Here is a 13915-nt window from a genome sequence, read left to right on the forward strand (position 1 = left end):
AGCCCATTTGAAATGGGGTAATTTGAGTGTCACAATAACAGTAATGGATTATAACTCATTGGATTAAAAAAGAAGAATCCTTGAGTCTCTTCTGATATACACAAAGAAATACTTAAGGGGAAAAAAAAGAGCTCTTCCTTACAGAATGCCAACTAATAAATGTAGAAGGTATGACAAAGTTAGAGAATCACTATTTTATAATCACAGTAAAATACCAATTCAGGCAAGAATCATCAATGGATTTAAAACTACTGGGTGAAAAAGACTGATAGGGAAAAGTATATTTTCAGTCTCAGAGTATCTCCCCACAGATTACATAATAAAGGAAAAAACCTTACAGTGGAGAAAGCTGACAAGCACCTCTAAACTAAGTTAACAAGTTATGGAACAAACTGACATCATGGGCTTTCTGATTGTGACAGACTAAGGACACGCACAACTTCTGTTAAGGTACTACAAAAATGCACAATATCTGAATTTAATCATGAAGAAAAATCAAACTAATCCAAAATTAAAGTTTATAAAACTAGCCTATAACCCACAAAAACGTGATATCATGAAAAACAAAAAGGCTGGGGAACTGTTTCAGATTAAAGGAGCCTAAACTAAATGCAATATATGACTCTGGATTGGATCCAGAATGAAGAAAATTGTTAAAAAGAATTACTGGAAACCAATTGGCAAAATTTGGACTGTGGATGATATATTAGAAAATAGTATTACAGCAATGTTAAATTTCCTGAGTTTTGATAATTCTATGGTTACTGTCCTTGCTTTTAGGAAATACATTATAAAGAATTTAGGAGTAAGGGATCAAGATACATCTGCAACCAACCCTCAAATGGTTCAACAACATACCAATAGATCTATATAGCAGTGAACGATTAAAGCAAATATAACTAAATGGTAACTGGGGAATCTAGATTTTAAAGGATATAAGAGTACTATTCTTATAATTTTCTGCAAATCTGAAGTTTTTTTCAAAATCAAAAGTTAAAAAAAATGGTAACTGGCTATATAATGTAATGAAGCTATAAGAAATTAAGGAATTGTGCTGAATATCCTAGGTTATATCTTTAACATTGCTTTCAAAAATAAATTTCTCTGTAAATAAATAAACTGCTTACTCATCATCGAAGAACAACTTGAGCTTTCCAGCTTTAGGAGAGTATATTTTGTACTAAAAGCAATATAGCATAGCAAGAGGAAGAAAAAAGTAGTAGTTACGAATACGGGCTTCACAGTCAGACTGCCTGAATCTGAACTTTGGCCAGTCAGATGTCCTTAAGCAACTACCCAATTCCACCAATGTACAGTGTAATGACTAGTAATACCATCACTAAAACAGCTGTGAGAATTAAATGAGAGAATGCCTCTAAAGTACTCTGTGATAAGTATTATATAGTAAACTGGTGTCTCAATGTCAAAAATGCCATTCTAATGTATATTTTAAATAAATTACATAAAAAACAACAAAGAAAATAAAGTCTGATTTCTAGATCTTAAAAAAAAAAAAGTGTTGGTTTTTTTTGGCCATACTAATTTGGCAAACATCTTACTATGTTACTTACTCATCCCCAAAGAGTTGATGGGTATATTCAGGAAAGAAAGTTCTAATGTCATTCTCAAGATCTTCAGGAAAACGAACTGTTTAAAAGAATAAAAAATATAGAGATATTAAAGATACTAAATTAAAGATATTAAAGGTGACAGGTATTTCCATTTCAAGAATTTCACTATAACTAGGGTACAGCCAACATTTTTCTCATGTAAAATGTCACTTCTCCATTATATGATTTACATCGGATTCTCATGAGACAAATGAACAATGAATAATATTGCTTTGAGTGCTTTAGCATCAAAACCCTACTGATTCTAAGAATTAGAAAACTAGGTATGAGAGGCATCTGATTTAGTTTTTATTTTTCTATATGTTTATATACAATGAAAAGAGTAAAAGAAAATAAAACCAAAAAGATACTCGCAGGTAAGAAAAGCTACAGCATCAATGAAAGAAAAACAAAAACAACAACAAAACCTATGGAAAACATTCTGAGGGCAAGAATAATCTGAGTTTTGAAAAGGCCTTTATCGTCACATCATTCTTTATCAGTGCAAGATGATATTTATGTTGTTACTAGGTTTTAGAGGGTTTTTTTTTTGCTATTAAAAGTAATACTGCAATGACATCCTCATACACACACCTTGCTGTACAAGTACACACAGGATAAATTCCTGGCAATAGAAGTGCTGAGTAAAAGTACTGAATTATTTTTGTAAATATTGCTTAACTGTTCTCTAAAAATACTTTAACGGTATGTATATGTATGTATGTATACGTACATACATATGTATATATGTATACGTGTATGTATACGTATATATACATATATACACGCATGCACACACACCCACCTACCAGCAGTTACTTAGATTCCTTTGCTTCCCACATTCTTGACAATATTCTGGACCCTCAACTTTAATTTCTACCAATTTAAGATGGAAAAGGGTACTCTGTTATTTTATTTGCATTTATTGTGACTTCTGATATTACTGGACATTTTCCCAGTATAATTTATCTTATGTATAATTTATCTTACCCCACCATCTTTAAATTGAAGAATGAAAAGCTGTACATGAAAAATTTCTACCATTGTCCTCCTACAACAGATCATTCACAGGATGCCAAAGTATCATCCAGCAGATTAATGATTTACAAAAGAAAAGACAGCTTTTCACATAGACATCTGGCAGTCACCACCTTTTCAAGACCAACATTGTATGTCTGCTGATTCAATGCAATACAAAATATACATTTTCCTACCAAAAATGTTTATGCCAGATCTAATCCAGCTTTAAACCTTCCAATTTACAAGAAATATGGAGGACAGAGTAACAGGTGAACTACTACTAAAAGAAAACAGACATATCAAGAATGTAGATTTGTCTAATAATTCTATACAATGACTTTACTCTACCAAATAAATCAATGGCAGAGGGGCAAAAAGTTCCATGTTGAGGGGAGGGATTGTTCTGGATTAAAAGAAATTAAAGAAACTTTACAGCCAACCATAATGCACGATCCTTGACTGAATTCTGGTTTAAATAATTAAAAAAAAAAAAAAGGTATTGAAGACTTTCAAGGACAACCAAGGAAACCAGAAAATTACATGATATCAAAAAATTACCATTACTTTTTATAGGTGTAATAATGGAACTATGGTTATATATGTAAATATTCATATATTAGAACATGTGCTATGAGGAAACTGTCATATTTAGAAATCTATTTGCAAAGAATTCAGCAAATGTACATACTAAAGCAAATACAACGGGGTGCCTGGATTGCTCAGTAGGTTGAGTGTCCGACTCTTTTTTTTTTTTTTTTAAATTTTTTTTAACGTTTTTATTTATTTTTGAGACAGAGAGAGACACAGCATGAACGGGGGAGGGGCAGAGAGAGAGGGAGACACAGAATCGGAAGCAGGCTCCAGGCTCTGGGCCATCAGCCCAGAGCCCGACGCGGGGCTCGAACTCACGGACTGTGAGATCGTGACCTGAGCCGAAGTCGGACGCTTAACCGACTGAGCCACCCAGGCACCCCGAGTGTCCGACTCTTGATTTCAGCTAAGGTCATGACCCCAGGGATGTGGGATCAAGCCCTATGCTGGGCTCTGTGCTGTGTGGAGCCTGCTTAAAATTCTCTCTCTGCCCCGCCCCCCAAAATAAAATAAAATGTAAAAAAATATTCTAAAGGAAATATGACAAAATTTTAATTGCTGAATTTAGGTATTAGATATATAAGTAAGTAATGTTCTATTCTCTCAAGTTTTCTATGTGTTTACAAATTTTCATGATGAAAATTGAAATTAAAAAAAGCCTGGGCAAATACAGCAAAATGTTAAGATGTGGAAAAGCTGAGTGATGGGATCATGATATTCATTAGTTTGCTATGTATTTTTTGCATGTCTGTAATATTTCACAATAAAAAAATAAATAAATCCAGTATGTTTAGACTCATTAACCCTCCAAATTTCCCACCACTGCATCTCTAATATTTAAAAATGTTTAGAAGCCTCTAGAAATTATTAAAAATTAACTGCAAACTACTGCTTCTAATATAGAGCACTTTGGTAGTGATGAAGAGACACAGACAAAAAGAAACATTATAAGTGTCAAAAACCTAGCTGTGATAACTATTTCTATAGTTTGGATCGGCCTTCTTCAACGTTCCTGTCATCTAAACTACTAAGGTTTTACTATTTTGGCATGAAATGTAGTCCACAGGTAATAGGAACTAAAAGAAAGAGAAAGCAAAGTGATGAGTCTTTTAACTGAAGTAAAACTCAAATACTTTAAGGAAAATATATAATTAAATATTTATTGCTTGGATCTGATTAGATTTGGGTGAAATAATCCAAGAGAGATTCTTTAAAACCAATGCTATATATAAAGGATTCTTTTAATATCTAATAAATGAAGTTTTTTAAATAATTTTTTTAATCTTTAAGTTTATTTGAGAGAGAGAGAAAGCACGAGTTGGGGGGTGGGGGAATCCCAAGCAATTTTACCACTACCTCTTCCTAGCTCACTCCTTGTGATACCTCAACTCTAACAATTTTTTAACCTCCAACCTCCACCAGGACTTACAATGTATTGATTAGAACACAATTTTCACTGTTCCTCCCCTCCTTTGTACCCTCACTTTCCAGTGTAGGATTCCATGGCCAATCAATATTATCACTCCCTCATAAACATCCTTAACTCCTTTGCTCCAATCTTTGTCATGCCAGTCTGCTAAATCCCCACTCTAGTTAAGTCTGACGGTATGCCCACTTTTTGCTACACCCTTGCATCTTCATGTAGTTGACCTTGACTTTACATTCATGAGTACAAAACTTGGAAGTGGACCCTTAGTGCTACCTGACAATCATACTATAGTTGTCAAGGCTACTCACTCTTGTTTGACAAGATGACTACTTCCTCAAACCTCCAACATCTTCTAGAAACACATTCTCATCTGATAACCTTGCTTCTTGTTTCACTTAGGAAACAGAAGCATTCACAAAAGAACCTGCACAACTGCCACTTCTACACCTAATTTATTGTAGCCATTCCCACGTCTTCCTTTTGTTAAACTGGCAGAGAAATTCTCCATGCTCCCATCTAAGACTAAGCCCTACAATGATATTCTCAAGAATATTCTCTCATATTTTCAAGATCACTCCACAAATACTCCTCATTCTTTTCCTGTACCATTCTCCCCTTCTCTGACAGATCATAGGCATCAGCATATAAACATGCTGTTATTTCTCCCATGCTTATGTAACTCTTGTTGCAATACTCATATCTGAAAAAGCCGTCTTCAATATAAGGCAAGATGAAGAGTTAAAGTGGGGACAGAGATAGAGACCCCTTTATTACCAGAGATAAAGAAGGAACTTTTTTTTTTTTTTTTGAGATAGAGAGAGAATGTGTGTGAGCAGGGGAGGGGCAGTGGGAGAGGGAGAGAGAATCCCAAGCAGGCTCCATGCCCAGCACGGAGCCAGAAGCAGGACTCAATCCCACCACCATAAGATCATGACCTGAGCCAAAATCAAGAGCTGGATGCCTAAATGATGGAGCCACCCAAACACCCCAGGAAGGAACATTTTATAAATGCTTAAAGGGTTAATACATCAAGAAGACTCAGACTCATCTGTATGCACCTAATACCAAATCTTCAAAATATATGAAGCATTAACTATGCTTCAATTAAAAAAAAAAAAAGAAGAAAAATACATGAAGCAAAACTAGACAACTGAAGAAACAGACAAATCCACAATTATAGCTAGAATTTTCAATAGTCCTCTCTCAACTGTTCTGACAGAATAAGTAGATAAAAATCAGCAAAAATATACAAGACTTGAATAACACCATTACACCAACTGACATTTATAGAACCTTGTATAAAACTGCAGAATATAAATTATTTACATTCTCTGGGACCCTCCCCAAACACCTGGGACATTCACCAAAACAGACAATATGTGCTAGACTATAAAACAAATCTCAAATTTAAAAGGACTGAAATAATCTGACCTTCCTGGAATTAACAGAAATCAGTATAATAAGGTAGCTAGAAAAGCCCCAAGTATTTGCAAATTAAGCAACATTTTTTCTGTGTAGCCCACAGATCAAAGAAGAAATAATAACAGAACAATAATAAAAAACACAACATAACAGAATTGGTGGGATGCAAGTAAATCAGTATTCAGAGGTAAATTTATAATTTTAATGCTAGTATTACAGAAGGAAAGTTTAAAACCAGTTATTTAAGCATTTACCTTGAGAAGGGAGTTTGTTTGTTTGTTTGTTTATTTATTTATTTTGAGAGAGAAAGAACATGAGCAAGGGAGGGGCAGAGAGAGATAGAATCCCAAGTAGGCTCCGCCTACTTTGGCTTTGGCCAAAGCCTGTTGTGGGGCTCAAAATAAAAAATGGTGAGATCATGATCTGAGCTGAAATCAAGAGTCAGATGCTTAACAGACTGAGCCACCCAGGCACCCCAAGAAGAGAGATTTCTTAGGAGCAAATGAAAGAATAATAAAGATTATAAAGATTAAGAGAAATAAGAAATAAACAGAAAAGCAATTTTTGAAAAGATCAGTAAGACTGATAAACTGATAGGCAGACTCATTAAGAAAAAAGAGAGAAAACACATATTACCAGTATCCCAGAAAAGGGATTACAGATTCTACAGAACTTAAAAGGGTAACGGGGATATTATGAACAACAATCTGACAGGAAATTTAGGTAAAATGGACAATTTCCTTAAAAGACAAAAATTACCAAAACTGACACAAGAAGAAACACCAAATCAGAATAGTACTAAATCTACTAATTAGATTTGTAGTGACAAACCTTCTGACAAAGAAAACTCAAGACCCACAAAGCTTCACCGGCAATTTTTATTGAACATTTAAAGAAGAAATATCAGTCTTTTGCAAACTCTTTTTAGAAGATGGAGAACACTTGCCAACGCATTTTATAAGGCTGGCAAAACCCTCATACCAAAATCAAACTAAGACCTAGAAAAAAAGATTACATCTATAAACGAATGTGGGGAGAACTGCTGTCTTAATAATACTGAGGCCTTCAGGGTGCCTGGGTGGCTCAGTTGGTGAAGCATCTGACTCGGTTTTGGCTCAGGTCATGATCTCACAGTTTGTGAGATCGAACCCCGCATTGGACTCTGAGAGGACAGCATGGAGCCTTCTTGGGATTCTCTCTCTCTCTCTCTCTCTCTCTCTCTCTCTCTCCTGCTCTTTCCCTGCTCATGTGTGCATGCTCTCTTTTTCTCAAAATAAATAAACTTTAAAAATAATAATACTGAGCCCTTCAATCTATGAATTTTAAAAACTTACACCACCAAACATTCATGAGGATATGGAATAACCAGAATTATAATACATTATCAGAGAATGTGAAAGTACTTGGGAAGTCAGTCTGGCAAGTATCTCATAAAGCTAAACATACAACCATCCTATGACCGAGTAAATCTACTGCTAGGAGTTTACCCTAAATAAAATCATGGGTCCACAAAAAGACTTATTACAAGAGCATTCTTAGCAGAGTTACTTATAACAACCAAAAACTAGAAAAACCGAAATGTCCATTAACTGATGAATAGCGATATATCCAACAACAGAATAGTATTCAGCCATAAATAGGAATGAACCTTTGATATAGGCAACAATAAGATGTACCTCAAACCCATGCTGATTTAACTAAGCCAGTCACAGAGTATACATGCATAACTACATTTATATAAAGTTCTAAAACAGGCAAAACTTTTTTTTTTTTTTTTTTAATGAAAGGAATCAGAACAGTAATACTTTGCAGGAAGCAGGGACCGAAAGGGAAGGAACAAAGTTCTGTCCACTGAGAAGGCCATTCTCATTAATGTTAGAACAACACTAACAGCAATGAGTTTACCAGCTCACCTACTAGATCTTGGCTTCGAAATACCATTTTCCTCTTAAAAACAAAACAAAAAAACAAAACAAAACAAAAAACCAGGGCTCCCTGGAGAAATGGCTGATTCCAGAGCTATGACAGACATAACAGATGAGCCTGGAATATCTTGTTCTAAAAAATAATCAGAATGAAGTAATCAAATGAAGAGGACATGTAAAAATGACATAGAAACCAGCATGAACTGGGCTCCCACTGGCCAAATCAGGGACAATATAGGCACCAAAATAAATGATAGTAACAGATTATAATCCACTAAATAAAAGAGGAACTAAATAAATGAAAGAACTGGAAGTTTAATGAAAAACTAACAAGTGCAATGAAATCTGCATATCACTTCTGTGACATTCCTACCAGAAATATATAACCTTAAATAAACCATGAGCAAATATCAGATAAACCCAAATTGAGAACATTCTACAACATAACTTATCTATAATCCTCAACTGGTCAAGGTCATGAAAGTCAAGAAAAGACTTACAACTGTTTCAGTCTGAAGGGGACAAAAGAAAACAAGGCAACCAAATGTAAGCCCTGGCCCTAATTAAACTGGATCCCTTTTCTATAAAGGGCATTTTAAGATAAGTGGGAAATTTAAACAGAGTCTGAGAATTAGATGGTGATAATGTACTGATATTCATTTTCTAATTTTGATGACTATATTCTGGCCATGTATAATAATGTTCTTGTTTACAGTAAATAAATATACATTAAAGAATATGTGGTGATGATGCATCAAGTCAGCAATTCTCAAACAGTTCAGGGAGAAAAAGTCTGTATTTATACCCAACTTTTCTGTAAGTCTGCAATTGGTTCAAAACAAAATTGGTTCAATGGCTCAGTTGGTTGAACATCCAACTCGATTTTGGCTTAGGTCATGATCTCGCGGTTCATGAGAGCAGTCCCCCATCTGGCTCTGCACTGTTGGAGAGCCTGTTTGGGATTCTCTCTCTCTGTCCCTCCCCAGGTTATGCTCTCTCTCCGTCTCTTTTAAAATAAACTTTAAACAAAACAAAACAAAGGAATGTAGCCCACCAGACCTGCTGCATGTATCAACCCCCAAAACTGGGTTTTAAATTAAAACCCCCCAAAAGCAGCTATTTTGGGGGGAAACCTCAAACCTCACTGAATCATACACTTATTGTGCATTTCATCGTGTATAAATTGTACAACACTTTTTAAAAAGCAAAAATAGGGGTGCCTGGGTGGCTCAGTCGGTCAAGTGTCTGACTTTGGCTCAGATCATGATCTCACCATTCATAAATTCAAGCCCCATGTTGGGCTCTGGGCTGACAGCTTGAAGCCTGGAGCCCGCTTTGGATTGTGTGTCTCCCTCTCTCTCTGTCCCTCCCCTACATGCACTCTGTCTCTCTCTTAAAAATAAACATTAAAAATTTTTTTTTAATAAATAAAAAGCAAAAATAAAGTTCTCTAACTTTATCCTAGGTCTTTCTCTAGCTACCCATTTCTCAACTCTGCTCCTGAGAAAATCTCTTCAAATATGGAGTCTATACTCCACTTCTAATTTCTCTCCTCTTAATTTCTCTAAATTACTATAAAGTAGTAGATCCTATGACTTCTCTCATTAAAAAAAAAGTTATCAAATCACTAAATCCCAATAGTTCTTATGTTATGAGACTACCAGCAACATTTGACATAGTTGATTACCTCTTCCTCCTTCAAATACTTCAATCTTTTGGCTTCCAGATACTTCATTCTCCCAAGCTAGCCTTCTCAGTCACAATGGCTTCCTTAATATTCCTTGAACACATACAGCACATTCTGCACTTGCGATTCTGCTGTATGTTAACAATCTTCCTTGAGATATCTACATTGCTCACAAATTCATTCCTTTTGTTACATACTCAAATGTCACCTTAGTAGTTGGACCTGATCACCCTGTATTTTCTCTATAACACAAATCACAGTTTTCCATGTATTTATGTCTGTTTCTCATAACCAGAATGTAAGCTCCATGAAAAGAGAAACTATTTGTATACCGCTCTATCTCCAGTGCAGTTTTTTATCCCCAGATAAATTTCTGCCACATAAGTATAGCTAAATGAATATTTGGCAAATGGAAGGCAGCTATGCTCACCACTATACAACCAACGCAGTATTTGACAAATGGTAAATGAACTTAAAATATAAACAATCTCAGTAGAACTAACAATATACTGTATTTTAATAATAGCTTATATGGCTTTTGTGTAGAATTTAAAACAGAGCATACTGGAGAATGACGAGGTCAGGGAAAACAATATATATATTACATGAGAAGTGCAAGGAAATAAGAGAAAAATAAGATAACAAAAGCACCAAACAATAAATATAAAGGAGATAAAATTATTAGGTAAAAAAAACTATGCAATCAAATTCAAGTATATACTCTATAAAAGACATACCTAAAAGGAATGACAAGTTAAAAATAAATGGAAGGGTCAAAAATGTATCATGCAAACTACAAAAACTGAAAATGTAATCTAACTTGTAAAAAAAAAAAAATTGCATTAAATGGCATAAGATCTCTTCATGATTAAGGTGAATTCTTTCAAGCCTTTACCTTTAGGTAAATCTAATGTTTTTAAAACTGGTGAGGGTGGGAGTGGTAAAATAGGAAGGCCAAGAAAAGTAGTCACAAAAAATACAAAAGCTGATCTTCACCTCCTCTAAAAAGAAAGCACAATGGACAAAAACACAGACCAATCTCATCTATAAGTGGTGGTAAGATAAAAATATTTAAATATAAAATAGTCTTCATCAATTCATTAAAAAAACCTCAAGATATTCATTTCAGAAATGCAAGGGTGGTTCAAAATACAAAGATATGATAATAAAATCTATTATATTAAGTATTATGTAGTAGTAACATTTGCATGTAACATAATATAATCAAATATTTCCATGGAAACCAAAATGGCACTTGATAAATTCTAATATGGATGTTTAAATAAAAACTCTTTGCAAAACAAGACAAATTACTCTTCAAAGTAATAAGCAAGGATATTTAGTGAAGACACACTAGAACCATTCTCATTAAATTAAGGAACAGATGACTGTAATCATTTTTAAACACTGTTCTGAAAGTGCTTGCCAATGCAATCTGAAAAGAGAACAAAGAGGCATGTATATCAAAAACAAAGTGAATTTATGAAAATGACCAGATATGGTTATAAGCCTGAAAAACAATCAGCTGAAGCCACTCCCCAGAAAGTAAGAGAAGCCAGTAAAATGATCAGGTTTTAAAATATACTGAAAGGGGCACCTGGGTGGCTCAGTAGGTTAACTGTCTGACTTCGGTTCAGGTTATGATCTCACAGTCCGTGGGTTTAAGCCCCGCCTCAGGCTCGGTGCCAAAAGCTCCGAACCTGGAGCCTGCTTTGGATTCTGTGTCTCCCACTCTCTCTGCCCCTCCCTCCACTCACACTCTGTCTCTCTCAAAAATAAAACATAAAAAAAAAATGTTTTAAATATATTGGGAAAAAAACCATAACAGGGGCACCTGGGTGGCTCAGTCGGTTAAGTGTCCAACTCCTGATTTCAGCTCAGGTCACGATCTCACGGTTTGTGAGTTCAAGCCCTGCGCCTGGCTCTGCAGTAACAGTATGGAGCCTGCTTGGGATTCTCTCTCTTCCCCTCTCTCTGCCCCTCCCTCATTCATGCTTTCCCTCTCAAAATAAATAGAATAGAATAGAATAGAATAGAATAGAATAGAACAAAATAGAATAGAATAAAATAAAATAAAAAGAAAATATATTCAAAAAGACAACCCAATTAAAAAATAGGCAAAGGATTTGAATAGACACTTCTGCAAAGAAGATATACAAATGGCAAATAAGCACATGAAAAGACACTCAACATCCTTAGTCATTACAACAGTGCAAATCAAAATCACAGTAAGATATCATTTTACATCTATTAGGATGGCTATAATAATATAAGGAAAAAAAGAAAATAACAAGCACTGACGATGTCGTGAAATTGGAACCCTTGTACGTTGCTGGTAGGACTGTAAAATGGTTCAGCTACTATGTAAAATAACTAAGCAGTTCCTCAAAAAGTTAAACATAGAATTAACATATCTCAGTAATTCTATTTGTAGCTATAAACTCAAAAGAATTGAAAATAGGGACTCAAACAGATACCCGTAGGCTGACGTCCATAGTACTATTATTCACAATAGCCAAAAGGTAGAAAAGATCAAGATGGGGGCAGCCTTCATGGCTCAGTCAGGTACATATCCGACTCTTGATTTTGACTCAGGTCACGATCTCATGCTTTATGAGCCCTCACATCAGGCTCCGCACCAATGAACGCTGCGGAGCCTACTCAGAATTCTCCTATCTCTTGCTCTCAAAATAAATAAATAAACTTTGAAAAAAAAAAAAAAGATCCAAATGTCCATGAACAAATGAATAAACAAAATGTGGTATCTATACACAATAGAATATTATTCAGCCATGAACAGGACTGGAGTCCTGATATATGCTACAACATGAAATATCTGCTAAGTGAAATAAATTGAAAACATTATGCTAAGTGAAATAAGCCACACACAAAAGGACAAATACTGCTGTGATACCACTTAAAATATCTAGAACAGATAAATTCATAGAAACAGAAAATAGATTAGAGGTTACCAAGAGCTGGAGGGGAAAAGTGAATGGGGATTTACTGTTTTGTTTTTTTTTATTTTTTTTTTTAATGTTTATTTACTTTTGAGAGAGAGAGAGAGAGAGAGAGAGAGAGAGGGGAAGGGCCAGAGAGAGAGGGAGACACAGAATCTGAAACAGGCTCCAGGCTGTCAGCACAGAGCCCGATGCGGGGCTCGAACTCACGAACCGCGAGATCATGACCTGAGCCGAAGTCAGACGCTTAACCGACTGAGCCACCCAGACACCCTGGAGATTTACTGTTTAACAGGCACAAAGCTTCTGTTTGGGGTGATGAAAAAATTTTGGAAAAAGATAGCACTAATGGTCACATAATATTATTAATACAATTAATGCTACCTAATTGTACACATAAAAATGGTTAAAAAGAAACAGAAAAAAAAGATTCACTCTTTCTACAATAACCTACCCCAAAGCTCCAAACCTCTGTGGAAAAAAAAGTGTGTCTGTCAATCCCTCACACACCAAGTGAACAAGAGCTTCTATGAGAGGAAGAATCTCAGGATAAACCTTAGTGGAATTCTGGGTATGCAGTCAAGAGTTAAAGTTATCCCATGTGTCTAGCACAATGCCTGTCACATAGATTTCAATAACCATTTGTCCAGACAAGGTGGAAGGGGAGGGAACTGGGACAGGAGAGCTGAAAAAAAAGAGGGAGAAAGGAAGGTTGGCTTGAGGTTACAAGTTATTACTATAACTGTACGGAATTAGAATGACCAAATAACCCAGTTTTCATTCTGTCATGTATGTGTAGAACTCGAGTTATGTAACTTGGATTTTGAAGTGGGGAAATAAATATATATTAAAAATTGTTTTCCACAGTTTTCTCACACACTACTAATAAAGACAGAACATATAGTGGAAGAGAAAATCTCATTTGTAATAGCAGTTAACATGAATGAAATACCTAGGAATAAACCTAATAAGAGATGTTTACCATCTGTAAAGTTTAAAACTCTTTAAAAAGATGGACATTTAAAAAAGACCCAAATAAATAGAAAAATATTCCTTTTTTTTTTTTTTTACATTTTTTAATTTTTTTTTTTTTTAAGTTTATTTTTGAGAGACAGAGAGAGACAGAACACAAGCAGGGGAGGGACAGAGAGAGAGGGAGACATAGGATCTGAAGTAGGCTCCAGGCTCTGAGCTGTCTGCACAGAACCCAACATGGGGCTCAAACTCTCCAACCTCAAGATCATAACCTGAGCCGAAGTTGGACACTTAAT

The 13915-nt window shown here is 35.1% G+C and overlaps 1 protein-coding gene across 1 annotated transcript in view; it reads right to left on the reverse strand.

The window, feature by feature from the left end:
- Positions 1 to 13915, reverse strand: part of HAT1 (histone acetyltransferase 1) — a 57798-nt gene that overhangs the window by 38955 nt on the left and 4928 nt on the right. Inside the window, exon 3 of the mRNA XM_047085122.1 lies at positions 1572 to 1647. Coding sequence (XP_046941078.1) covers positions 1572 to 1647 — 76 coding nt within the window. The remainder of the gene's footprint in view (positions 1 to 1571; positions 1648 to 13915) is intronic.

This window comes from Lynx rufus, unplaced genomic scaffold, assembly GCF_022079265.1.
Source record: "Lynx rufus isolate CCGP_SWC_20201006 ecotype Redwood Valley unplaced genomic scaffold, mLynRuf1.p SCAF_2, whole genome shotgun sequence".
NCBI lineage: Eukaryota > Metazoa > Chordata > Mammalia > Carnivora > Felidae > Lynx > Lynx rufus.